Genomic DNA, 27,024 nt, shown 5'->3' on the forward strand with positions numbered 1-27,024 from the left:
GACAGCTTCTTCCCCAGAGCTGTGACATCAATAATAAAGCTTTGGGGAGGATCTGATGATCCTTTATCCTAGGGATAAAGCTTGGTTTTGGCTGTCCAACTGAATGGAAGTCAATGTAAAGTCCTAAGAAGAATAGCAGCACATTGTGTGTGTGTGTGTGTGTGTGTGTGTGTGTTCTTGTATGGGTATCTTTGTGAGGACCAACAACTTGTAAGCCATAGGGAGTGAAAACATTTAGGGAAAGTGAGGACATGGCTGGTCCTCACGTTCTGTCTCCTTTAAATAGACTATGAGAGGGTTAAGACCTGATTCAGCATTTAGGTTAGGTTAGGTTAAGTGTGCGTGGCAGTTAAGGGGGAAAAAATTTGAGGAAAAAAAAGAAGAGAAAATGGACAGTGTTTGAGTCTGCCTTACTAAAGAGAAATTTAACCATCCACTGTGCAGAGAGTTCTCTTTTTTCTCTCTTTTTCCCTCCCTTCTGACCTTCTTCTTCTCCCTCTCTCTCTCTCTCTCTCTCTCCCTCTCTCTCTCCCTCTGTCTCTCTGTTTCCCCCTCTACCCTCTCAAACAGACGGATACTGCTACAAATCTCCATACATGAGGAAGTTCCATAGAACGAGCTGGAGCAGACACTGTACATGTAAGTACACCTATCTCTCTCGCTCTCTCTCTCTCTCTCTCCCTCTCTCTCTATCTCTCTCTCTGTGTGTCTCTCTCTGCTGCATACATATAACACAGTGTGTCCTGCTGATGTGTCACATTAACGTTACTGTTTCAATGTTGAATCGATTGCTGTTGTCTACAAAGTTTTGTACTTGGTTTTCAATAACAATTCTCCCTTTGTGAGACATGATTCACTTCATGCCTCTGTCATGAGAAACACACGCACACACAGCTGAGTAATGATTTCCCTCTCTCGCTGTCCAAATCACATAAAAACACATCATACCATTTACAGCAATTAAACTGTTGGTATTTTTGTGTGCTGTCTTTGCCAGTAAGACTAGTGCTGTTGATTTAAACAGATACATTGTTTGTGAATGAACAGGATGAAGGGATGTGTTCTTCTCACATTAAAAACATTTCTTGTAGAAACAATATAATATCTAGTTAAAATCATTTATATTTTAATCTATTAAAATTTAGATTATTAGTATGTCTTTGTTCTTGTTATTAAATAACTCTGATGGGTGTGACATCTACTGTGCTGGGAACTCTTTACCCGTGAGCATATTCCAGTTAGAGAATGAGAGGGACACCAATGATCGTTTCACTTATTTTATATAAAGTTTGAGCAGCCGGGTAAGTACACACATTGTAGGCTAAAAACAACACTGATGCTATAAAGACCCCAAAACGTAAACAAAGCTGCCCCCAAACAGCCTGACCCAATATATAATGGACTAACTAAAGGATGTCTGATCAAAATGTTCAGACAAATAAATTAAATTATATTTAACAATTAACATATTATTAACATGCAGTTTGCCTACTCTCAGAGAGGCATCCTGCCAACCCATCAACAACATGCTGTCACTGGGTCTGGATCGGCCACATCAGAAGATAAATATCCTAAAGGCTTGGCATTAAATGTCGTAAATGGATTTCTTGACTGATTGAATCTCACGCTCACAGATGCCACCAAAGTGGGGAGATGCTGGTGGATTAAAACAGAAAAAGAGGAACTAAACCCCTGTTCTGAAGCTGTCTCTGCCCAATGCCTGATTTTAAAAATGTACAAAAAGTTGGCAGGGAGTTATCGGTGAGTGGGGGGGGGGCAAGCGCAAATCACCACAGCGGCAACTTGCTGTGGTATTTCCAGTGTTATCTTAGAGCTGCATTCAGCGTAAGATACACGCGTTTCAATAAGTTTACACACTCACATGCTCACACATGACATTTCTCACGCTGATAAGTGATAAAAGTCACATGTATGCCCGCTTCCACACAGCTGGAGTCGCGACACTAGGTTTTTTCGAGCAGCTCCATACCGCACGAACAATGCCCTTTTTGAAAAAGCCGTGCCAGTTTCACACTCACTGTCCGAGTGAAAAACCTGTTTTGCGTCTAACCACGCACCCTTACAACCTGATATCGTCATTGTTAACGGAGGTAACCCGTACCTGGAAAATCGTCCCATTCTCGTTCATTTTGTTTTTGTTTGTGGATCCAGTAAATAACTCCCAACTAGGGTTATTCTAAATATACCTGCAGAAGAGGAAGTGGGGATTGCGCAGACTCCTACTCCTGTCGACCCCACTGTGTTCCCCACACACTGCACGCTGCGCCCCACACAGGTGCCCAGCCTCACTACGAAGCGTCTGCTCAGTTTCTCCCTCATCTCCACTGATTGGCGTCTACGGACTGGACCTTCATCACGGAGCGGGAGCAGTGTTTGTACGCAACAAGTACAACACACAGGCGACTCCGGAGTAGCTTCGAGTTCAGGGAAAGAGGGATTGATTATAAGGCCACAACACTCCACTTTCATCTCCTTGTGCCTCATCTCGATATGTGTGATGTATGAGGCCCTTGCTGTGGCTTCGTGGTCTCTTCCCCATTTAATGGACTCTGGTTCGGTGGTATGTCTACTTATGCTTTTTTGAGGATACCACACCTTTTCCAGTGCTGGTGGACACAACAGCATGGATGTTTGAGGCGGTTATCCTTCCTGCCCGTGCTGAATGCCACAGATCCGAATTATGCTGTTGCCGGGTTTTGCTCTCCAGAGCCACTGTCACGAATGCACAGAAGTGGCTTCGGCAATACAAACGGCTGAGCAGGGTCTACATAGAGTGAATGACAGAGCAGAGTCCAGACCTGTGTGTGTGCATGAGATCCGTGAGGGCCTTCAAATCTCCAAATGTGCGCTGTGGTGGTGCCACCTTTCCCCCTGAGCGGCTCCGAATCCTGGGTGCTGTACGCAGGGATGGACTGCTCGAGTGCCTTCTTTCTGGCTCCGCTCCACTTTAAAAATGTCCAGGTCCTGCACCCGTCCATCGGTGAACTGAACCTGGGCCTGCTGTCGCGACCTGATATTGGTGAAGACCTCATGGGTGTAGGCACTCAAACCTAAAATAATATGATTGTAAATTTGCCCATGTTGGAAGTTCGGCAGGAGTTTCACATTGGACGTCCACTCCGCGTGTTCATAGGGGTCTAGCCCTTTAACTCCGTCTATTTTCTCCAAATACCGCGCCTTTGCCTTGGGGTTCAGTTTCTCCCGGTATGGACCCGCTGCATTAGCCTTCACCCGTTCCATTTCTTGTCCTTCCTCGTGTTTCTGTTCATTTATGTGCGTCCTTAGCAGCTAAACAGAGATGTAAACAACACAGCCAACACAGCCAGACTACCGGCTTTTTGCCTTTACCCCCCAGAATGCATTGCATGTTGGTCACATCGTCTGGCGAGCTGTATTGACTCCCAGTTTACTTCTGTGATTTTGTTTGATCTGTAAAACTACAGTTTGACTGGACACACTCCAGCTAAACTGTGTGATCAAAGGAAATCTCTATTCACCTGCGTGTTTCTTTTATTTTCTGGTTAATCGCGATCGTCTCTCTCGCACACGAACTCGTTTTCTTTCATTCATTAATGAGAGTCTCCTCATAGGCGCCATCTTGACCAAGATCTGCGACCTCAGGTTAATGTGTTTCTGGCGCCATCTTAGGTGGAGGCATGCGTCTACAGTCACTGCTACTGCGCATGCCTCCTTCACTTTGGTGTCAGAAGTGGGAGTGGCTTAGCTCGGCCAAACGCGTCACTCCCCTTTCTTATCTTTGTCTCCTGTTACACACACAAACACACACTCATCCATACACACACGCTGGTGTTTATGTTGTATATAGCCTGTGTTGTTTTAGTTTAGCAAGTGATATTTGTTGATTCAACTAATAGATTTTTATGATACATTAATGTTCACTTTCAGTGAATATGATTGTTTAATTGATTTTTGTTATTTGATTTATTAAATTATTACTTTTATTCACCTGAAGGAACGCTCTGTTTCTTTTGTACATGAATACTGTGACAAATGGGGGTTGAGAGGGTCTGTGCTCGGATTCATACCTTCAATACTGTTCAATTGGGATATCTTTGATATCATAGTCAATTACAGTGATTATTTAAGACTGATTTTAAAGGCATAGATTGATGGTGCCCCATAGTACAATTAATTAAGATTTAATTAATTTTTCAAAATATTTAATGAAAAAAAAATCAAATACATTTTTTTAATTTTGTTATTTTTTTAATTTTTATTTTTATCAATCAAATTATTGCCACTATTGTTGATCCCCAACAAAAGTCACACTGAGGCGAAGCAGGGTCGGACGCCGCACCATGAAGACTCCTGAGTAGCCTTGACCAGCTCTTCCCAGCTTCAGAACTGGGTGATGTCTTGTATCTTGAGCTTGTCTGTGTGAAACCACAAAAAAACAACTCACTACTGTCCTCTGGCTCCATGGTGCTAGGACGTGATGTTCATTCATCCGATGGACGTCGAAGGAATGCTGGTCCCCGGATCCTGCAGGCTCAGCCAAAGTCTTGCCCCGTGTGAGATCATCGGCTGGATTGTTGGCTGTATTCACATATGGCGTATTTCCACTGGCTCTACTCGCCTCGCCTCGGCACGGCACAACACGGCACGACTAGGTTGCATCTCCACTACTAAAAAAGTACCTACTTAATGTGGGCAGAGTCATCACTGCACGGCTGAGTGAAAATGCGGTGACTTTGTTTTATACGCGACACACACACACCAGAGTGACTAGTGACTTTAAACCAGACTTCTGTAGTTGTTGGAGATTAACCCATCCTTGACCTTGCCATGACGAATGAGACATGGACCATGTTATCACTCATTGTGGTGAGGTACGCCACTGAACCACATGCTTGCTCAGAGGAGTCAAAGAAGACATGGAGAGTGTACTCTGTGGTATCAGTTGCAAGCTCCAATGGTGCATAGGTTCAAGGGACGGAGATGTTGGCCAGCTCGGGGAGTTCCCTCTCCCAGGAGGACCGGAGGGAGGTTCGGGTCGTCCCAGCTCCTCTTCTTTGCCCACAGTCTCTGGACAAGGGTCTTAGCCCATGTAGTGCATGGCATAATGATCCCAAGTGGATCATACTGGCGGCCGAGCACCTTATATATGTATCCCATAGTTGGGATCTCTGGAGGCTTTGGCTTGTAACCGAGCCAGTCAGTTGGATATTGCCATCGCAGGCCAAGAGCCGGCACCTGTGGATTGATGCTCTTCTCAGCTAGCCACAGCTCCATGCTTTCAGATCTGGCACTGGAAGGCAAATGGGAGACAACAGATGAGAAGTTACTTGCCCACTGTCGAATCTTGAATCCTCCCGAGGGCAGACACTGTCGCATCTTGTCCACGAGAAGCTTGGCCAACTCAGCCGTTGACAAGCTCTGACAATTGGACAATTGTCCACATAGAAAGACTGTTCAATGGACTGCAGGACATCTTCATTCCCTGGAGCACTTTCCTTGACATGTTTTTGCAGAGCAAATCTCGCACAACACGGGCCACTGGTAGACATCAGGCTGTTTCTCTCTTTGCAGGTTTCTCCAAACGAATCTCAGCAGCGGCTGGTCCTCGGGTAGAAGCCGAACCTGGTGGAACATGGCTTGGATATCTCCACTGATGGCGACAGCGTGATGGCGGAACTGCAGGAGGACCCCAGTGAGAGATGGTACGAGGGAGGCAGGCAATGTTTTCCATTGTGATGGACAAGGTGATGATGTATGAACCATGACTCACTGGAGCTCTTTTCCTCTTCCTTCTGGATCGTTGTTACACCCACCATCAATAAGCTTCTGGATCACTGCTTCATATACTTTAGCTTTGACAGGTTCTTTCAGTCGTCATTTCTCTGTGCTGCGTAGCTTTGGCGTAACTGCAACTTTAACATCTGCTTTCAGCAGTGGCATGCGGAGCAGAGATGTGGTCTATCGAAGTGTGTCACCAACCTTCACTCTCTTGGTGCGTGCTTCCAAGACGCCCACCCCCTCCTGGTCCAGACGGGACCTCACTGCTAACCACTCACTACGGAATGGAAGCAATTGTCCCTCATATGCCATCAAACTCTGGAAGGCTTTGGGGTCTCACTGACCCCTGACATCTCCCCCGCAGAACGGTCCTCCACATCCTGGACAGGTGGGGGCAAGGTGCGGGTTCATCGATGAGTTGTCTCATTGGCTGGCTGGTCGGGATGTTGCCGATGAAAGTTGACCACAAGGTTGGGGTCCAAAATGTGGCGAGCAGGAACCCAAGATCTCTCCTCAGGACCGTAACCCTCCCAGTCCACAAGGTACTGGAGACCCCTACCTCGCCGTCGAGAACGAATTAGGCGGCGCACTGCATGCACTGGACCGCCGTCGACCATTCGTGGAGGGGGAGGTGGTGGTGCCACAGGGACCAAGGGGCTGTTGTGGACTGGCTTAACCTTGGAGACATGGAAGGTAGGGTGCACTTTCATGGAACATGGGAGTTTCAACTGGACTGTCACTGGGTTGATGACCCTCTGGATGGTGAAAGGCCCAATGAACTTAGGTGCCATCTTTCTGGATTCCACCCGGAGAGGTAAGTCTTGGGTGGAGAGCCACACTTGCTGACCCGCTTGGTAGATAGGTGCAGCAGTATGGCGGCGGTTGGCATTGGCAGCATAACGACCTACAGAACGGAGGAGGGTGGAGCGAGCCTGGAGCCATGTTCTGCGGCAGCGACGGATAAAGGCTTGGACTGATGGACAAGCGAGCTCCTTCTCTTGGGCTGGAAACAGTGGTGGTTGATAGCCGTAAGCACGCTGGAATGGAGAGAGGCCAGTAGAAGAGCAGACAAGGGAGTTGTGAGCGTATTCAACCCACAGTAGTTGTGACGCCCAGGAAGAGGGGTTCTGGGAGGCCACGCACCGTGGGCCCATTGTAACACCTCTGACCTCAGTGCTGGTGGGACAAAAAGGCAGTTGGATGGGCAGTAGCTGGGGCCCTGCTGTCCTTCTGTGGCTGCACTCACCGTCTCCTCAATGTCCCAGGTCAACGTGGCTACAAGGCAGGATGTAGGGAGGACGGTCCCAGCTCTATCAACAGAATTCTCTGTCCTCTGGAACTGTCGGGACAGGGCGTCAGGCATGACATTGCGGGAACCAGGACGGTAAGAGAGGGTGAATTTGAACCGGGCAAAGAACAGGGACCAGCGGGCCTGGCGAGAGTTCAGTCTTTTTGCAGAGCGTATGTACTCAATGTACCCCAGAAAAGATGCTGAAGGGACATGGAACTCACACTTTTCTGCTTTAACGTACAGGGAGTTCTCCAAGAGGCGCTGAAGGACGGACTGGACATGATGAATGTGTTGCTCTTTGGACCGGGAGAAGATGAGTATATCATCAAGGTAAACAAAGACAAACTGGTTGATCATGTCCCGGAGTACATCATTAATAAGAGACTGGAAGACGGCAGGGGCATTGGTGAGGCCAAACGGCATTACGAGGTACTCGTAGTGTCCGGTAGGGGTGTTGAATGCCGTCTTCCATTCGTCTCCTTCTCTGATGCGGAAGAGGTGGTAGGCGTTGCGTAGGTCAAGTTTGGAGAAAATGGTGGCCCCCTGGAGCAGTTCAAAGGCAGTGGAGATGAGTGGCAGTGGGTAACGGTTCTTTACCGTGATCATATTCAGTCCTCTGTAATCTATGCAGGGTCTCAATGTCTTGTCCTTCTTCTCAACAAAGAAAAACCCTGCTCCAGCAGGGGACGAAGAGGGACGAATGATGCCTGCGGCCAGGGAGTCATTTATGTACGTCTCCATGGCCCCTCTTTCAGGTTCAGACAGGGAGTACAGGCGACCCTTGGGAGGTGATGAACCAGGCAGGAGATCAATGGCGCAGTCATAGGAGCGGTGTGGAGGCAGAGAGGTGGCTCTGGCTTTACTGAAGACCTGGCGGAAGTCGTGGTACTCGGGTGGCACCCCACTGAGGTCAGGTGAAGAACTGGAGCTAGACCCGGAGTGATGAAGCGGAGCTGAGGCTTGCGGCAGGCACCTCTGATGACAGGAGGAACTCCACTCCCGGATGGCCCCAGTTGCCCAGTCGATGTGAGGATTGTGAAGACGGAGCCATGGGTATCCCAGGATAAGTGGCAGGCAGGAAGAGCTCAGGATGTGAAACTGGACTGTTTCATGATGATTACCAGAAAGCAGCAGGTGAACAGGAGAGGTCTGATGCGTGACGGTGCCCATGACGTGTCCATCTAAGCCTCTAGCAGGAACCGGATGAGGCAAAGGAACCTGCTCAAGGCCTAGCTGAAGGACCACCTCCTCGTCAATGATGCTGGCATCAGCCCCAGAGTCAATGAAGATAGCCAAGGTGTGGGGGCCATCTGGAAGGAGAAGGCGGCCTTGGAGCAGGGGTCGCTGGCTTTGGGGAGGTGACAGGGTAGTTGAGCTCACCAGGATTTCCCCGACTACTGATGAGCTCTGTCTCTTGCTGGACAGCCGGGGATGTAGTGTCCCGCTGCCCCCTTGACGCTTCTCTCGTTGACGAGTCTGGACACGAAGATCGATGCGGACAGCTAAGTCAATCACCCCGTCCAAGTTGAGGGAGGTGTCATGTGAAACCAGTTCATCTTTGATGTAATCAGCCAACCCATGGAGAAAGGCATCACAGAGAGCTGCACTGTTCCAACCACTTTGGCTGGCTCTGGTGGGAAGTCAATGGAATAGTCAGCCACTGTTCGTTCGCCTTGATTCAGTCCCATCAGTCCCCTTGCTGATTCAGAACCAGAATTCACAAATCCAAAAACCTTCCGAAGCTCAGCAGCAAACAGGTCAAAAGAAGCACAGGCTGGAGACCGCCTCTCCCACTCAGCTGTTCCCCATAGTCGAGCTCTGCCCGTCAGGTGGTTGATGACAAACGCTACCTTTGCAGGGCAAACAGAAGAGAACAGTTGGTGAGGAAGGGACCACAAGTCTCTCGATCTCCGTCATAACGCTCCGGGGTCGCTCAGGAGCATCTCTGGGTGGAGAAGAAGCGGGTAAAGGTGCAGGAGCAGAAGGTGAGGCTTCCCAAGTAGAGGCAAATCCAGCAGATGAGGGGAGCTGGGTTAGTTGAGCTGCTAGCCGTTGCATCTGTGCAGCTAAAGCTGCTAATGAGTCTCAGCAGCCTGTCTGGCTTCAGCTGCAGTCATCATGGCCTCGTGCTACTGCATGACGTCCTCAATTCTCTCAAGGCGACTCAGTGGTGAGGGATTGTGTGCTGGGTCCATAGTTTGGCCAGATTGTACTGTAACGGGTGTTGGCAGGACCCAATTGCAGCACAAACAAGCAGGTTTACTTTAACAGTCTTTATTTGACACCAAATCGAATGAAGTAGTATAGCAGGAGGGTACAGCAGGATTCGAACCTGGGTCTTCCAAGTGCCAGGGGAGCAGGTTAGCAGAGGGCCACAGGGAAGGCAAGAAGCCTGGAACTCATGAGCAGCTACAGCCTGAGTGCCACTTAGCCGCAGGCAGACGAATAGCAGGAAACCGGCAGGCAGAACTTGTAATCAGGGACAGAAGGCAGGTGGGTTTACCGAGGCTGAGGCGTGAAGCAAAGGTCAGGGGCAGATCAGGTCGATACCAGGTAAGCAGTCCGGGAATGATCGCTGGAGAGTCAGGCATGAGGGCGAAGACAATCTGGCAAAGAGTGAGCGGAGAGGAGCTGCATATATGCTGGCTTGATTGGAGATGATAAGCAGGTGAGAGCAGCACGTGGAAGCAGTTCGCTGATGAGGGGTGTGGCAGAGCAGCAGAGCAGGAGGGGCGTAGAGCAGACTGTGACAAAGACAGGACAATAACACAGACATGACAGGATGACCAAGGCAATATAAAGAGGGGGGAGGAAAGGGGAAGAAACCAAGAGGAGGGGGGTGGGGAGGAAACTATGCTCCTGTGGGGGAGTACAGTGTGGGACCGGGAAAAAAATAACCTCAGCAACATAGGCACATTTTACAACAAAGAACTCAAGAACAACTTGCACTGGGGGAGGGGGAAGGGAGGTGGAGGTGTTCCAGTGCAGGCAGGCAGTCAGCCGCAGTTGCAGCCATTCTACGGCACAGGTGCGGACCCTGTCTGTTGCACTGGGGGGTGAAAGCGGCGAAGGCATGGGCTGGGGGGATAGAGGGGTGTGTTGCATATGTGCATGTGTGTTTGTGTCCATGAATGCGTGTGTGTGCATAAGCCTGGAGACTCGTTTTGTCTAGCCTTACAATCAATGTCTCCGTTCGCGGGATGCCATTGCAATAACACAGCAGTTTGCCATGGAGACGTCCTTGATCGGGTCCCAGACAGAGTCAACAATCAACAGGTGTCCGTGAAGCAAGGGAGGGCGGGTAACCTGTTATGATGGTTCCGAATATGTAGATATCCTCGCTGTCCTCAACGGAAAGAATCACCAGGCACACAACCCTCCACTTCACCCACGGATCCATCATGTTTCCAGTGGCGAACGTTCCGTCAGGGCATACGGGTTCCCCCGAACCCAAGCTTCTCGTCGAGAAAATTCTGTCCGAGGCCATTTTAGGTCAGCAAACTCTCTCTCACTGTTGTACCAACTTTAGGTATACTGGGACTGGACCTGCAAAGCCAATGCGGAACCAGGTGGGGCAGGCACCAGTTGATAAGCTGGCTGAGTTGAGGGGGCAGACGGAGGCTGATACAGTTGCAGCTGTTGGTTAGGCTGCGGTGATGGTGACTGGTATATGGGCTGTATAGAGATGGTTGATGGAGGCAGGGTTGTAGGGTGATAGATTAATAACTGGCAGCTGCAGCAGTGTGCAGTATATGGAGCTGTTGCTATCTGGAGTGGTTGAAACACTGGTTGTGCAGACTTGTTTGCGGTGGTGATGGACAAACTTGGCTGGGCCAAATTTGAATTGATTTTGATTTAATTTAATCTCTTTTATGTAAAAAGCAGTAAATTGTATTGTTTTGGTGTAAAATGGGCAGCATACAAACACACAATAAACACAATTACTAACCAACTCTATTGAAAATATCAAATTACTTCACTATATAATGAATATTATTATACTATACTACTGTGGAGTAGTGCAGTGAATACATTGTCTAACACAACCACAACCCCCCACCCCGCACAGAGCGTACCTGCACGCTTATGCACACACACACACTAATGCTGCAGTCACACCTGATGAGTTTACATACGAGTGACAGTACTTCGCTGGTTAGATTATAAAATAATAAACAGGGAGGGAGATAATGATAACTCCTAAACTTAGACCAAGACACTTGTAGAAGAAAGGTACCACGATCATCGTTCTTAACGTTGTCTTCGATATAGGCTGCCGCCAACTCTTCATCAGATAAGTTCTTGTATTCCTCTTTGTGTTTGGTCACGTAGTGATTCAGATTGTAATCCTTAGCAGTCCATGTCTTGTTGAAAATGTGCCATTTGGAATTAACTTTTCTTTTTTTAAAGTGAGCCGACATTAGGGAGCCAGGGGTAACTGGTTACCATCACCTGTCTGTCACTGTACAGACAGACGCAGATACGTGCGTCCATACGTCAGGCTTTTCAAAATAAAAGCAACACAGTTGTATTGCATACGCAGTATAAATACTTCATATGTCGGTATGTCAGTTCATCTGTGTTTATGACTGACATACCGCGGGCCGGACAGGGATGCCCAAATGGCCGTATGTGGCCCGTGAGCTGTAAAATGCCCAGGTCTGGTGTAGACGGAGGCAGAGGTCTGTTACCACGCACAGCTCGTCCCATACACTCGGGGTGGGTGTGGTTGACAAGTCATACTGTAAATTGACCTGGTACACCAGTAGCAGCGACAATGCATTCAAAGCCCTCACAGACATGGCCCCAGCTTTGTACCCCTTTTCAGTGAGCGACGACTGAAAACAATCAGCTTTGGAGTGGAGGGCTGGGCCTACTGGAGTCATGGTGGACTTCCACATGGGGTGGAGGTGAGATGCCAGCAGGTGCTCAACCGGTCCTAGGTGGAGAAACCATCTTCTCCCATGTCGACCCAGTCCAATGCCGAACCTCCCGGGTGGTTTTTCCATGACCGTGTTGCCTCCTCCAGGCACTCGGGAAATGCCAGCATCAGCTGTTTTGAGGTTGCCTTTTCCATGGTGAGGAGAATGAAAAAATTAAGCTCCGTGAAAACGAGAAGCGGTAAGCAGCTAGTACGGTGGCTAGCTGCAGCAGCTACTGTTTGGTGACAGTCCAGCTACTACACTCAGTCAGTAATGTAGTGTAAGATAGCATTCAGTGTTATACGAGTTGTTAGCTCACCCTGCAAACTGTAATGCCTGTTAGCTACACCTGTCGCCTGAGAGCGAGAAGAGGTATTAAACTGAAGAGATGCAACATGACGTCAAGCTTATAAAGCAGGAGGGAGTCCCTCCTCCGGAGACAGACATCACGTCTTCCAGCCAGCCAGGACTGGCCTACTGAAAATAAAAAGCTTCTTGGGGACAAGCGCGGAGGGCGTGTCCCATAGTGAGATACCGAAACAAATGTTGAATAAGAACTCTGATGGGTGTGACACTGCTGTGCTTTTCACCGGTGACCATATTCCGGTTAGAGAATGAGAGGGACACCGATGATCGTTTCACTTGTTTTATATGAAGTTTGAGCAGCCAGGTAAGTACACACATTGTAAACAACACTAATGCTACAAGGACCCCAAAACGTAAACATAGCTGCATAATAGCCTGACCCAATATATACAGTAACTAACTAAAGGATGTCTGATTAAAATGTTAAGACACGTAAATTAAATTATATTTAAGAATTAACATATTATTAACATGACGTTTCCCTACTATCAAAGGGAATTTATAACAATTGTAGAGTACCATAATGAGAAGATAGAACTTTTGCCACTGGTCATTTGGCTCTCGATGGTCCCTCTGTAGAAGGTGGAGAGGATGGGAGGGGGGAGAGACACCCTTCTCATCCGTCGCAGGAAGTGCAGGCGCTGCTGGGCTTTCTTCACCAGGGAGGTTGTCTGTGATGTGCACCCCTAGGAACTTGGTACTGCTGACGACCTCCACTGTTGTGCCATTGATGAGGAGTGGTGTGTGGCTGGGTCGGGATCTTCTAAAGTCGACGATGTTCTCTTTTGTCTTGTAAACATTCAGGAGCAGTTTGTTCACCCTACACCAGTCCACCAGATGTCGCACCTCCTCTCTGTAGGCCAGTTCGCTGTTGTGTTGGAGGCCAACAACTGTTGTGTTGTCCGCATATTTCAGGATGTGGTTGGTGTTGTACCTGGGACGACAGTCGTGGGTCATCAGGGTGAACAGCAGGGGGCTCAGGATGCAGCCCTGTGGGGAACCGGTGCTCAGGGAGATGACACTTGAGGTATTGTTACCCACACGGACCGACTGGGTTTTGTTGGTGCGGAAGTCCAGCAGCCAGTTGCACAGGGAGTTGTTGAGGCCCAGGGGGCCCAATTTGTGTACCAGGTCCTGGGGGATGATGTCCCGTGTTGAATGCTGAGCTGAAGTCCAGAAACAGCCTCCACACGTGGGTGTTCTTGTCCTCCAGGTGCTCCAGGCTCAGGTGGAGAGCAGTGGAGATGGCATCCTCAGTGGAGCGGTTAGGTTGGTACGCAAACTGGAGCGGGTCGAATGATGGGGGCAGTATGGAAATGATGTGGTCCTTAACCACCCGCTCGAAGCACTTCATGATGGTCATTGTTAGTGCAACGGGGCGAAAGTCATTAAGGCATGTGATCAGTGACGTGTTGAAAATGTCTGTGAGCACGTGGGCCAGCTGGTCTGCGCACTCCTTGATCAGCCGTCCTGGGATGTTATCAGGGCCTGAAGCTTTCCGTGCATTCACTTTTCTCAGGGCTCTCCGTACAGCAGTGGTTTCAAGCCTGAGTGCCTGTTCATCGAGGTGGGGGGTGGCTTTCCTCACGGGGTTGTTATTCAGAGCTTCAAATCTCCCAAAGAAGTTGTTGAGCTCATTGAGGAAGCTGATGTCGTCTCGACATCTGTATGTTGACTGTCTGTTGCAGCCTCTCTGAACAAGTCCCACTCAGTGCACTCAAAGCAGTCCTGTAGTGCAGACATAGCTCCCTCAGGCCACACTCTCACCTTCTTCACGGCATGTCACAGATGGCACTGTAGAGGGTACTTAGCGCTTGCTTGGTGTTAGTGCTGGGTGGAATGCAGTGGCTGATTGGCCATCGGGAGCAATTCGATTCAATTCAATTTTATTTGTATAGCGCCAAATCATAACATACATTATCTCAAGGCCCTGTACATAGACAACATCAAGGAGAGCAGATAACCCCAACAGTTCACACAATGAGCAAGCACTAGGCATCAGTGGAGAGAGAAATCTCTGACAGAACCAGGCTCAGACATGTGCAGTCATCTGCCTCGACCGGTTGGGGTGAAAGGCAAATGGGGGACAGCGGAGAGGTGGGGGACAGAAAGGGGGGAGAGAAAGGACAAGATGGAGAAGAGGTAGAGACAGAAGAGAGAGAGAGACCAGGAGCAGATACAAAACAACTGTATCAAGTCACAAGTTTATACAGTCAATGATATCGACTTTTAATTATAGCACAATAATAATGGCGATGATATATATGATATGGGTAGCCTCGAAAACTGGATCTTGATCCCGCAACCTGCAAGATGAGAATACAGAGAGAGAGAGAGAGAGAGAGAGAGAGGGAAGGAAGGAAAGACACAAATTAGGGAGAGAAAGAGACAAGGTTAATTACATATAAAAAGTCACATTCATACCCTGAGGGTGAGAGAGTGAATGTGTGTGCACCACAGGAAAATCCCCCAGCAGTCTAGGTCTATAGCAGCATAACTAAGAGATGGTCCAGGTTTCCCTGAACCAGCTATAACTATAAGCTTTATCAAAAAGGAAAGTTTTAAGTCTAACTTTAAATACAGAGTGAGTGTCCGCCTCCTGAACTATCATTGGAAGCTGGTTCCACAGGAGAGGAGCCTGGTAACTGAAGGCTCTGCCTCCCATTCTGCTCTTACAGACTCTGGGAACCACAAGTAAACCTGTATTTTGTGACCTAAGTGGTCTGTTAGGGTGATAATGTAAGACTAGGTCTTTCAGGTATGAAGGGGCCTGACCATTAAGTGCTTTGTACGTGAGGAGGAGGATTTTAAATTTAATTCTAAACTGTACGGGGAGCCAGCGTAGAGAAGCTAACACTGGAGTTATGTGGTCTCTCTTTCTAGTTCCTGTCAGAACTCGTGCTGCAGCATTTTGAATTAACTGAAGGGTTCTAACAGACTTGTTGGAACATCCTGATAATAAGGAGTTACACTAATCTAATCTAGATGTAACAAGAGCATGAACTAGTTTTTCAGCATCCTGTAAAGACAGAATGTTTCTAATTTTCATAATGTTCCGCAGGTGGAAGAAGGCTGTTCTGGAAATTAGTTTTATGTGTGTTTTATTTCCTGGTCAAAAGTAACTCCAAGGTTCCTTACAGTGGAACTGGAAGCCATGGAGATGTCATCTAAAGTGACAATGTGATCAGAAAGTTTTTCTCTGAGGTGTTTAGGGCAGAGTATAATGACCTCAGTTTTTTCTGAGTTTAAAAGTAGAAAGTTACAGGTCATCCAGGACTTAATGTCTCTGAGACATTCCTGGAGTTGAACAACCTGATTTATTTCATCTGGCCTCATTGATAAATATAGCTGTGTGTCATCTGCATAACAATGAAAGTGTATATTGTGCTTTCTAATAATGTTCCCTAGAGGAAGCATATATAAGGTAAAAAGTATAGACCCAAGCACTGAGCCTTGTGGAACTCCACAATTAACTTTTGTTTGTAGTGAGGCTACAAACAAAAAGCACTGGGGCGCTTCCCGGTGGCCTGATGGTCATGCTGGCCTGACTTGAATCGCCCGGGCCAATCAATTCATCTAGTTACGTAATGATGCCTCTCGGTGACCTGTCGTCACACAACAATCAATTAGCTCCGCTGTCTTCACTCTAGTAGTCGAGAGAAATTGAGGGACAGAAGAAAAGGAAAGGTGGAGCAGAGAGAGCGAGGGACAGAAAACGGAAAGCCCTTGCCACAGACGCAGTGAAATGTTGCAAAATAAGTGACATGTTCACCAGGAGGGAAGGTCAGTCAAAAACGCTATAGCTTCATTGCGTTTATCGTTCAATCCCCGTCACCACTGTAGACTGTGTGTCTCACGGAGGGTTAATTCCATCACCTCTTAAGCAACAATAGTGAAAGTCACATGCGCTGCCCCAGCCCCCTCCACACACACAGGCACACGGCCCGACAATCAATCCAGAATACCTAGAAATGAATGAAAAATATGATTTTGTTGCATAATGTTTGAGCCACTACAGAATAGTTTATACATGCTGAAATAATAAATTATAATTAAATACAGATAGCTTTGTTGTTTACTCTTAATCTATTAGGCTGCAGCTTTGTGGCAGTTCTCTTTATTGTTATTCTGCCCCATAAATGATAGTTTGACTATCATTTTAATATATACAAGCTCTATATAGTACGACAATAAACTTTATAGGCTGTGTTCACAGACACCTGTCTTTCTGGGTTGTGTGTGCAATCATTAATAATATAAAATCAGTCATGTCAGTCATCATCTACCGCTTTATCCTCTGCCAGAGGGTCGCGGGGGGTGCTGTGCCAATCTCAGCTACATCGGGCGATAGGCTGGGTACACCCTGGACAGTTCGCCAGTCCATCGCAGGGCCACATACAGAGACAGACAAACAACCATTCACTCTCACACTCACTCCTATGGTCAATTTAGAGTGTCCAATTTACCTATCCCCAAATTGCATGTTTTTGGACTGTGGGAGGAAGCCGGAGTACCCGGAGAGAACCCACGCACACACGGGGAGAACATGCAAACTCCATGCAGAAAGATATAAAATCAATCAATGAATATATATGTATACACAGAGAAGTGTGTGTGTCTGTGACCATTGAGCCAAATAATTACACACATTTCTTAACTATCAAGTAGGGTTAGAATACACAACTAGAGGTATGGTGGTCTTCATGAGAAGGGTGGCCTGGAATGGCATCAAATTCCCGGCCTGAATTATTGTCCCAGTCCGCCACTGGTGGAATGTACACCGCAACAGTGGTGATGGTGGTGAATTCCCGGGGCAGGTAGAAGGGTCTGCATCTCACAATCATAAACTCAATGTCATCAGAGCAATGACTGGAGACCAGGGTAGCGTTGTTACACCAGCTGTTATTAGTGTAGATGCAAATGCCACCCCCTCGGGTTTTACCTGTGAGAACGTTGGCTCTGAATGTTGTTAGCCCGTCCAGGCTAATGGCTGCTTCAGGGACAGATGAGTTTAGCCACGTCTCAGTGAAAATGAAGATGCAGCAGTTTCTTGTTTCTCTTTTGGTGGTCAAGTCCAGCTTCAGGTAGTCCAGTTGGCTTTCCAGGGAGCGTACGTTGGCGAGCAGGATGGAGGAAAGCGGCAATCGGAACGGGTTAGCTTTTAGTTTAGCTGTAAGTCATTTATTCAACAATGTCAGTCAAAAAGTGGTTCCGCCTTTCAGACAGTTCCTTTATTCATGTGCGTCAGCACAGCGTCTGAATCCGCCCACTGCTCCATTGACTCCCAGTGAAGATCAGCTTCCCTGGATGTTTATGACATTTCTGGCATTTGTCCAATCAGCGTCTCGCTCAACTCAGTGATAAAAAGCAATTCTATGCTGCTTTGTAGAGATTAATAGAAGCTGAGCTTCTACTGATTTTAAAGTGCAGTCTTGCTCCGGGAATGTATGAGCAGAAAACGACTGATTCTGAATGAACTAGTCAAATTTAATCATGTTCTTGTGAAATTTTAGTCATGAAATGTAAATGTAAATGCAACAGTACATATTTGACCAATTATCTTAAGACATTTTAGATGAAGCATAGCTTCCCTTGCTGTCATAGAGCAATCGCCTCTGGTGATTACCCTGATGCTGCACTCTCCCTCTCAATTTTCACACTGCAACACAAACCTTTACACACAACCAGTTGACCTCATGGCAGCTTGTGCATTAACTGAGTTTATGAACACTGCTCAAAAAATATGGATCATAACATGTTTGGAGTATGGACAAAATAAGCCGGACATCCCAAAACTTTCAGGATGCATTGAACACTTCTTCTTTTTTTTTTCAGATACATTTGGCATTTTGGGGCGACAGTCCTTTAGTTGTGAATGGAGCTACAGCTTCCTAGTGAGAGGGAGGGAGTGGGAGACACTGCAAAAAAGATGGGTGACATAGAGTGTAACTAAGAGAGGAGGAGGAGAAAGAAAGAGAGAGGAAGGGAAGATTAGGGTGGGAGCATGTGGAGGAACATGAGGTCAGAGGAATGTGTGGAGCCTCTCCTTTAACAGACTGGAGTTGTGTGGAGCTGCAGCCGCCTGACATAAAAACACTCACAAACACACACTTTTAACATTTTCTTTGCTAATTCTTCCACTTTTACATCACACCCTCATGTATGTTCGCAAACACAGTTGAGGTACATTTATCTTTTGTTTCTGTACAAAAGTGCTCTCTAAACAAGGTTAACAACAAAAACATGTCTTCAGACTCACAGGAGCTTGTTGCAGGGATTAGTGCATAGCTGGAGGTGAAGGGAAAAGGAAAGCAAAATAGAGAACAAAAGTGACAGAGGCATCGGAATGACAAATGGAGTGAAGTACAGACATATGGAAAGAAAGACAGAAAGAAAGGAAAGCGACTGCTGTACATGTGGGAGAGTCAGATGCTGGGAACAGCTGGCAGGACAATGACTAATATTATTAGCAGTGAGGTAAGAGAGTGAAGGCTGAGGAAGGACAGAGTGTGTATGGAGGAACAGCTGCTACTGTAAACCAACCGCAGTGAAGTCACATGTATTTATAGCAGCTTACAGCAGTCATGATACCAGAAATGATGCTTTAATGCCAAATCACACTTTAAACTCTTAACATCCACATTTCCCCCAGTTGATTCTCCATAGCCCAAATGTACTTTTCTTTCCTTCGTTTGGCTTCTCCCTCTCTAAGGGTCACTGTAGCGGATCACCATCACAGCGATCCACAGATTTCTTTCTTTTTTATGGATGCCAGTGTATAAAAGCCTTCGCATCTGTCCGGGCTTGGGCTGGCACTAGGAATACAATGGATATGCCTTCCATTGATCAATGGGGAGCAATGGGGATTGGGTGCTTTACAGAGGCACCCAAGCCCTTGGCCTGTCAGGATTCAAACCGGCAACCCTCCGGTTACAAGCCAAGTTCTGTTTCCACTTGACCTGAAGTAAAGTAAAATTAAAGGGGACATATTATACCCTATTTCTCCAAGTTAAAATAGTTCCCTGGTGTCCTAATGAACATGTCTGTGACATGCTTTGGTCAAAATACCATAAGGATGAAGCACCATAGCAGTTCAATAACCCTGCCAAAAAACGCCCCTTTCAGAACGCTCGAATTTGTGCATGGTCCCTTTACATGCAAATGAGACACAGGCAAACACACACCCACTTCTTCCAGGGGGTTTCTGATTTGTCCTTTTTACTGCGCTCACTCAGCTCCTGTTCCCTCCGCTCCATTCCTCTCCCCCTCCCCCCACTAGTTCTCTGACAATATCAACATGGAAGCGTGCGTGGAAAACAGCGAGAGTGCCGTCACAGGAAGAGACGTCCGACACCAAACAGTGCCGAACTGTAAATCAGTTAAAAAAGACTTAACAATCCTAAAAACGTGTGTTAATCTCCAACAATTACCAGGGAAATGTCTAAAATCTCAATATTTAAGCATCAAACTGCCGCTGTATTTCAGTCCAGAGTCTGTGCTCCAGTCATGGAGGACGTACTGAACAAATATTTTTAATTAGGACGTGTCAGAATGGTCAGTTATGAGCTCTATGTGACCTTTTCTTAAAAATGTGTGTGTTTGTACGTCGGTGAAATACGGTCGCTGACTAAATACAGCGACCGCTGGCCGCTGTCTGATGCAAAGTGGTGCGAACACACGAAAACACGACTTGCTGACTTTATCCGGCACATTAGCCTTGTCCCTCCGCGTTTACATAATACCGCTCTTCCTCCCTCTCCTGTACTCTCACATTTTATAGGGACAAGGTGGAGCTAAGGTGGAGCTCTCGAAGTAAACTTCCTGGTGGGGTGGCAATGCGCATTGTGTCGTCACAATGTGCAGGGAACTCAACATTGCATGTTTAATGCCTATACTTACACTAAGGGGGACCACGAAAAAATTTATTCTTTTTCCACACTTTAGCGACTGGTATATATATACATATGTATATATATATATATATATATATATATATATATATATATATATATATATATATATATATATATACATACATATATACTTGTATATATGTATATATATATATATACATACATATATACTTGTATATATATTATATGCACTTCAATCCACTACATAGTAAGATATACACTAGACCACCATAAAAGAGGTGGTTATTTTTTTGGCATATAATAAACTGCATTAACCTTTTTATACTCAACTTTGAGTCGACTCACTGGTCTTCTCTGAGAAATTAATCAAGCATAACATTCAACCAGTAAAACCTATATATAACTATAATTTGACATCTTATTCAAGCTGATGAAAGAGAAAATCTTAGATTTACTACAAGGGAAACAATTTGTCATTTGTCATTGGCCATATATAGAGCTTAAGAAAGATTTACTTGAATGGAAGTGACTGATGTCTGTGTGTTGATCAAAAAACACACATTTCAAACCTTATTCTTTAGTTAAATTCACTTAAAAGCAGGTGTATTTTTCTTTGAATACAAATATCTGATGAAAGTGAGACACTAACTAAAGCAAAAACTCAGAGTATATACAACCTGATTTATACATAAACTAGAAGAAATCATTGCTAATCTGACCTCAGCTGTAAATGAATTTCTTTTCCCAGATATTAGACAGTCCAGTATGTGTTCACCCCGAACACAATCCTCACTCTATTTCAAAGAAAATGACGACAGGGGAAAAGATGTCTCAGTCAAGGCTACATACTCAGTCCAACTTTCCACCGTTCCTGAATGATGGAAATAAAGAGTCCAGTGTTTCATTACTGGGCATTTAATGTGGCTGGTCACTGCCTTTTCACCACAGAGCAGCACAGAGCCGGAATATTTAGAAGCAGCTGGACACCATCTGCTGCAGACATGGGGCCTGGAAGGAGCAAGAAATACACGACACGTGTGTGTGTGTGTGTGTGTGTGTGTGGGGGGGGGGGGGGGGGTGTGTGTGCATGCGTGCGTGCGTGCGTGCGTGCATGTGTGTGCCTCTAAAGACTGTAAACACAAAGCCACAAACACAGACACAAAGTAGCAAACGGTTACATAAGGTCACATGTATGTGTGTGACGTGATTATAGTGAAGTTCTGGAGTGAGTGGACTGCAGAAATAAGCATAGTTTATTATTGTTGTTGTTGTTGTTATTATTATTGCTATCATTATCATTATTAGTATTGCTATCATTATTATTATTATTATTATTATTATTATTATTCCTACCTGTAGTTCCTTGATGAACTTTGGAAAGAGAGAAGAATAGTCCTCTGCTCTTATACACTACACAGGGTTGTGGACAGACAAAAAAATATAAATAAATTTACAAAGTTTTTTAAATATCATATTTGAGAAAATATTGAAATATTAATTGGAAGAAAGACAAAGAGAATTATAAAGAGGATAAAATATATATTTTTTATTTAACCAGGAATAAAACTCATTGAGATCAATTGTGTCCAGTCCAAGAGAGGCAGCAGTACAATCAAGGTTAGGGCACAGATACAACTAATTCAATCATACAGCATATTCAATACAATGTAAAACAATAAAATATATGAAACACATCACTTCAAATATACAAAGTGCAGGATAAATACATAATTAGCCATTTTTTCTATATAATCTATTTAAATGCATCTAAAAGCCATATGTTTCTGCCTCTAAATCATTTAACAATACTTTTAATGTGTCCAATGAGACAAGAATCCTTCAGTTTCACACAATTTTTTAGCTTGATCCAGGAAGAGGGAGCCACATGTTTAAAATATTTTTTATGATGATTGAAACTGACAACAATCAAAACACCTAAAAAGAGTCTGCTTCTAATTATTTTAAAGGCATGCTAATGTTTCACTTTCTTTCATTTAGGTCACCTCATACATTGAGTGACGTAACAAATTGATACATGCTATATTTACATATTTGGTATTGTTGGATTCGGCACAACTCCACCCTTCCAACAAGCCATCGTAGTGTTTCTATGATAATCCCTGGCAAAGCAACTACAAAGTAAATGAGAACATTCTGCATAGATTACATTCTTTTGCATGTCCATGTCATAGGTCTCTGTATATTACATGGATCAAGGTATTTTCAACTTTCAAAGATCTACATCAGTTCATATATATATATATATATATATCAGATTAACAATCTTGGCCATACAATATGACCATAGCACACATAACTTGAACTCTGCCATCTGTTCACAGCGCCCTCCATCTCTGTGCAGTCTGGTCTCTCCAGTCGGTGAAGATGTAGCTTGTTTGATCTCCATGGAAATGTCTCCAAACACAGTCTCCTCTGCCCTGTTGCTGTGGTCTCTGTGGTTGCTCCTCTCCCTTGCCCCTATCATCCAGACGACACTGTCCGCCCCGGCATCCGGACCCTCCCTGCTGCTCAATACCACACTGCTCTTCAACAGCGGAGCCCCAGGCTGTAAGTTGCAGAACTGCAGCTGCTCCACACCCGTGCAGGACTGTGACGAGGCTCTAGCCATGCTGCTGTGCAAATGCCACACTGTTTCGCGCTCCACTTTGCCCCGTACTGGACTCAGATATCCTGGACACCTCGTCGTGTGGGTGAAGGATCTCTGGGTCCTGGAGGAGCTGCTGAACGGAAGCATGGTCAGCCATTTACACTTGTCTTTTTGTGGAATGAAACCATTGGACAGTCGATATCTGGCTTTGCTAGGTCTACAGACCCTCAGGGTCCACAGTGCAGCACCAGGAGTGCCTTACCCCAATCAGGAAATGAATATCCTTTCTGCAGGTGTTGCAGTGGAGTTAGAGGCCCGGTCCTTTGACTTCTCCTCCTTCAGTGTCACCATCATGGATGTAGCAGTGCTCAATGGGCTCTCCAGCATAAAGGCTTACAGTGTTATAGGACCACCTGCTTCAGTTTTCTCCCAGCACTTTCCCCACCTAACCATTCCCCTGTCTCTTCTATCCCCTTCTACACCTGCTGACCACAGTGAGCAGCCTGCAAAGCCTCTGCACAACCTGCTCATTACATTTGTTTATTGACTATCCACAGTCAGCTCTGCAGGACAAGTGAGAACTGACACACATGGATCTGATATGACACAGGGCGGGCTATTTCTGGTATTTCTTCTGTGGAGTTTACTGTGTGACTGGCTGCTATGGTCTCATTCTGTGGCTCAGTGCTGCATATTCATTCGTTCAGTCATTCATTCAGTCATTCATTGTCTACTTTCGTCTTTATCCTCCACATGCATTAGTCCATAGCAGGGCCAACACATGGACACGACCAACCATTCACTCTCACATTAACACCTGAAATGTTCAATATCAGACCGTGACAATGGTAAAGTTGGTTTACCAATGAGAAAAGTCACAATCACTGTGAGCTAATCTGCTACTGTATAAGACTATACTTAGCTTGTGCTTAATTTGCATAAATATTTTTGACAATTTTGTTTATATGTAAAACAGTATGGTACAAACACATACAGTATAGATATAAGCAGCTCCTCGTAGCTGCTTAAAGGTACAGTAGACAGTTTTTGATAAATAATTCAGTAAAACCTTTTATTTCAATGTCAACTAGGGCTGTCATAATATACATATAAATCAAACACAAAAGACAATTTAAACACATTTTCACTCAGTTAAAATAGGACATGGATGGCAAAGTTAAAACAAAATAATTTAAGTTAGCAAGTTACTGCATGTGAATGTGTCTTCATGTATTGCTAACTTCAGTTCGAATTAAGTTAATTAATTAACATTTCAAGTATTTGTACATTATGCTTTCAGTGTACAGTGTAGAGGGTAAATGAGCTGTCCCATACATGAGCATGCATACATGAATGAATCAAACTGTAAGATTCCACTTTCTTTTAGCAGTGGTGACATTATGTTTTTGTATGATGAGTATTAGGGCCATACTGAAGAGGAAAACAAGTTATTTAAGCTTTCAAGAATAAAGTTTTCAAAAAAGTCGTAATATTGCAACTCCACCCACATGACGTGATGGCCCGAGTGGTCTAAGGTGACTTAATGGTCTACCTTCCTCATCAAAGGTACTTCTGGTTTCTGAATGGAGGTGTGGGTTCAAATCCCACTTCTGACAATTCCCCCAGTGATCAATAAATTCTGATTCTGAAATCAGTCTATGGAGCCATTAATTGAAATGCCATATGGATTTAGCTTTTCATAAGAATGTATATGCCATAAAGCACTGGGTCCTCTGTTTTTGTGATCCACAATTATTAATCTAACTGTTTCTTGAGAAACTACAAAAGCTCTTTGAACATCACGCAGATGTAACCAGCTACCAACTACCAGCAACTTCCTCCTCCACAAAGACAACATGTCCTCATGTTGTCGCAGGTTGCAGCTGATTATCTGATATTTTGCTTAATATTAATATTTTATCATAATATAATGACTATTTTTCTCTTTATATTAAGACTTTATTCTCAAAACGTATGGCCCTAATGTGTAATTGCTACTTTTGCATACCCTGCCATATTGACTTTCTATTTATTTGCTATTTCAATAGAATAAATAAAATAATGAATGGTTTGAATTGCTTAGATTAGCTCAGCAAAGTGTATCGAGGGTGTATTTCCTGTACTATTAGCTGTCCACTTTTCATTGGATCACCCAAGATGGAGATCAGTGCCAGATTTGAACAGGACCACAGTGAGGTCTATCCATCAGTGGTCAGGATGTCCAGTAGAGTGTGGTGGTCATACAACTGCACTGTCTTGAGATTATGTTATAATTCAGGGTTTCATATTGTCTTTGAGGAAGAGGACCAGAAATACTCGGAGCATCCTGACTGGCACCACCAGCTTTGTCACATTCAACTTAAATGTCACTCTTATTCCTCATTCTGATGCTGAGTTTGAACTTCAGCGACTTCTGAGAGCTGCCAAGTGATTGGCTGATTAAATACACAGTTGAACAGGTGAACCAGTACTGATGCTGCGGGGACCCCAATCTGTTTAAAAATCAAGTCCCCATAATGAAAATGATTTCATCTTTAAGTGAAATTGAATTTTCCATTGGTGAGGTATACAGCCATTTCTTCTAAACTGGTTTAGCTTTGTGGAAAGGACAACATTTTTACTGCATAATCTAAAAAAAAAAACATGGCAGACATTAATTTTAAAATTATATCTCATTATTTTGACTTAGCATCTCATAACTATGAGATAACATCTCAAAAATGATGACTTAGTATTTCATTATGATGAACATCCATTTCCACCACATGGAAAAAATGCACACCCAAGTTATAATATGTCATATTATACATCTCATACATCTCATATTTTGAGATGCTAAGTCATTATTTTGAGATAATGTCTCATAATTATGAGAAGCTAAGTCATAATAATGAGATACAATCTTAAAATTATGAAAAGTATTACATAATTATGACTTAGTGTCTCATGAGTATGACTTTTTTGGCAGAAATGTACTTCCCAAAGGAGATGAGGATAAGGTTCAGTGAACATGGTGTAATTTTTGTGTTTGATTCATTGAAACCAGCCCCTGAGAAGTATGACCACAGAGAAAGGGTTTGAAATTCACCTGTTCTTTATTATGCTGTTCTTATTGTTACTTCACTCCCACAAAGTATTGTTCTTAGTGGCTCTGTGTGTTTCTGCACTTGCCAATATGACCAACAGAGGCCGACAGATGTTGTTGCATGAATGGGGTGAAGTCTGCCATCTTGTTTTGTGGGTGTTGGATGAAACATGCACTTGCGTACATTTGAGTCTCTTCACTTGTCGACAACAATAAACAGATTTGACTGTGCTAGTATATCTTTTTTATTGCAAATTTACGTCCACGTCATTTCTTTTCATCCTGGCTCTTGGCTGGTGAGTGTGGTTTTGTCCTTGCACTGAACACAGTTTCCTTCACTGTGTTGAACACATTGATGGTGACAGGGCAGGAGTTGTTTTTTTTCTTTAACAAGATTTGAAGCTTTGTTTGTTAAGTGGAAACAGACTTTATTGCGCAACAGACATCTTTTAGTAAACATGACCAGAACATGCCAAGATACTTTGCTCTGTGTTAATAAAAGAGTTTGTACTGAAAGCTTTGGTATTTTTAATTTATACCCTTCTGTACTGGGTTGAGTGGTTGGCTTTAAAGGGATACTTCCATTTTTTTTTAAAGCATGGATGTAGTCAGTGCTGAGACACAGATGCTGCTCTGTCATGGCAAACATGGCTGCCACTGGGGACACAAAAAAACCTGAATTATACATTTACACCAGCATTCACACCCAGTAGCCAGCAGAGGTCCCATAATAATAATGGTGTCTCTTTCTCAAGCTTTACTATAGCCCTTTAATGGGAATCCAAAGCACATGGAGTGGCTCAGTGGTTAAGACCGGTACCCTGTGTGAGAAAGACATCATGGTCGCAATGGTCGCAAGTTTAACTCCGCCCCTGGCTGATTGTACTCAATTCCATTGTAAGTCGCTTTGGATAAAAGCGTCTTCTAAATGACATGTAATGTATTCCATTAAAAAAATGCTTTAAATGTTTGTTCACAGTCAAAGTGAGGCAAATAAAATGTGTATTCAATTTTATTTTTGCTCTAATGCAGCCTTTCTCAAAGTGTGGTCCGCAGACCACTGTGGGTCTGTGTGTGACCCCTAGTGGTCCGCAAGGTGA

The 27,024-nt window shown here is 44.9% G+C and overlaps 1 protein-coding gene across 1 annotated transcript; it reads left to right on the forward strand.

Moving 5' to 3' along the window:
• The first annotated feature begins 482 nt into the window (after positions 1-482).
• Positions 483-26,155, forward strand: LOC131474523 (uncharacterized protein C21orf62-like). Its single transcript, XM_058652434.1, has 2 exons — positions 483-639; positions 22,574-26,155. Exon 2 carries the CDS (start codon positions 22,637-22,639, stop codon positions 23,384-23,386), a length of 750 nt encoding a protein of 249 aa, XP_058508417.1. The 5' UTR covers positions 483-639; positions 22,574-22,636; the 3' UTR covers positions 23,387-26,155.
• Positions 26,156-27,024: the final 869 nt, after the last annotated feature.

This window comes from Solea solea, chromosome 2, assembly GCF_958295425.1.
Source record: "Solea solea chromosome 2, fSolSol10.1, whole genome shotgun sequence".
Taxonomy (NCBI): Eukaryota; Metazoa; Chordata; class Actinopteri; order Pleuronectiformes; family Soleidae; genus Solea; species Solea solea.

Bases quoted from the DNA above. Each gene is read 5' to 3' on its own strand.
- LOC131474523 (XM_058652434.1), top strand. From the start codon at position 22,637: ATGGAAATGTCTCCAAACACAGTCTCCTCTGCCCTGTTGCTGTGGTCT.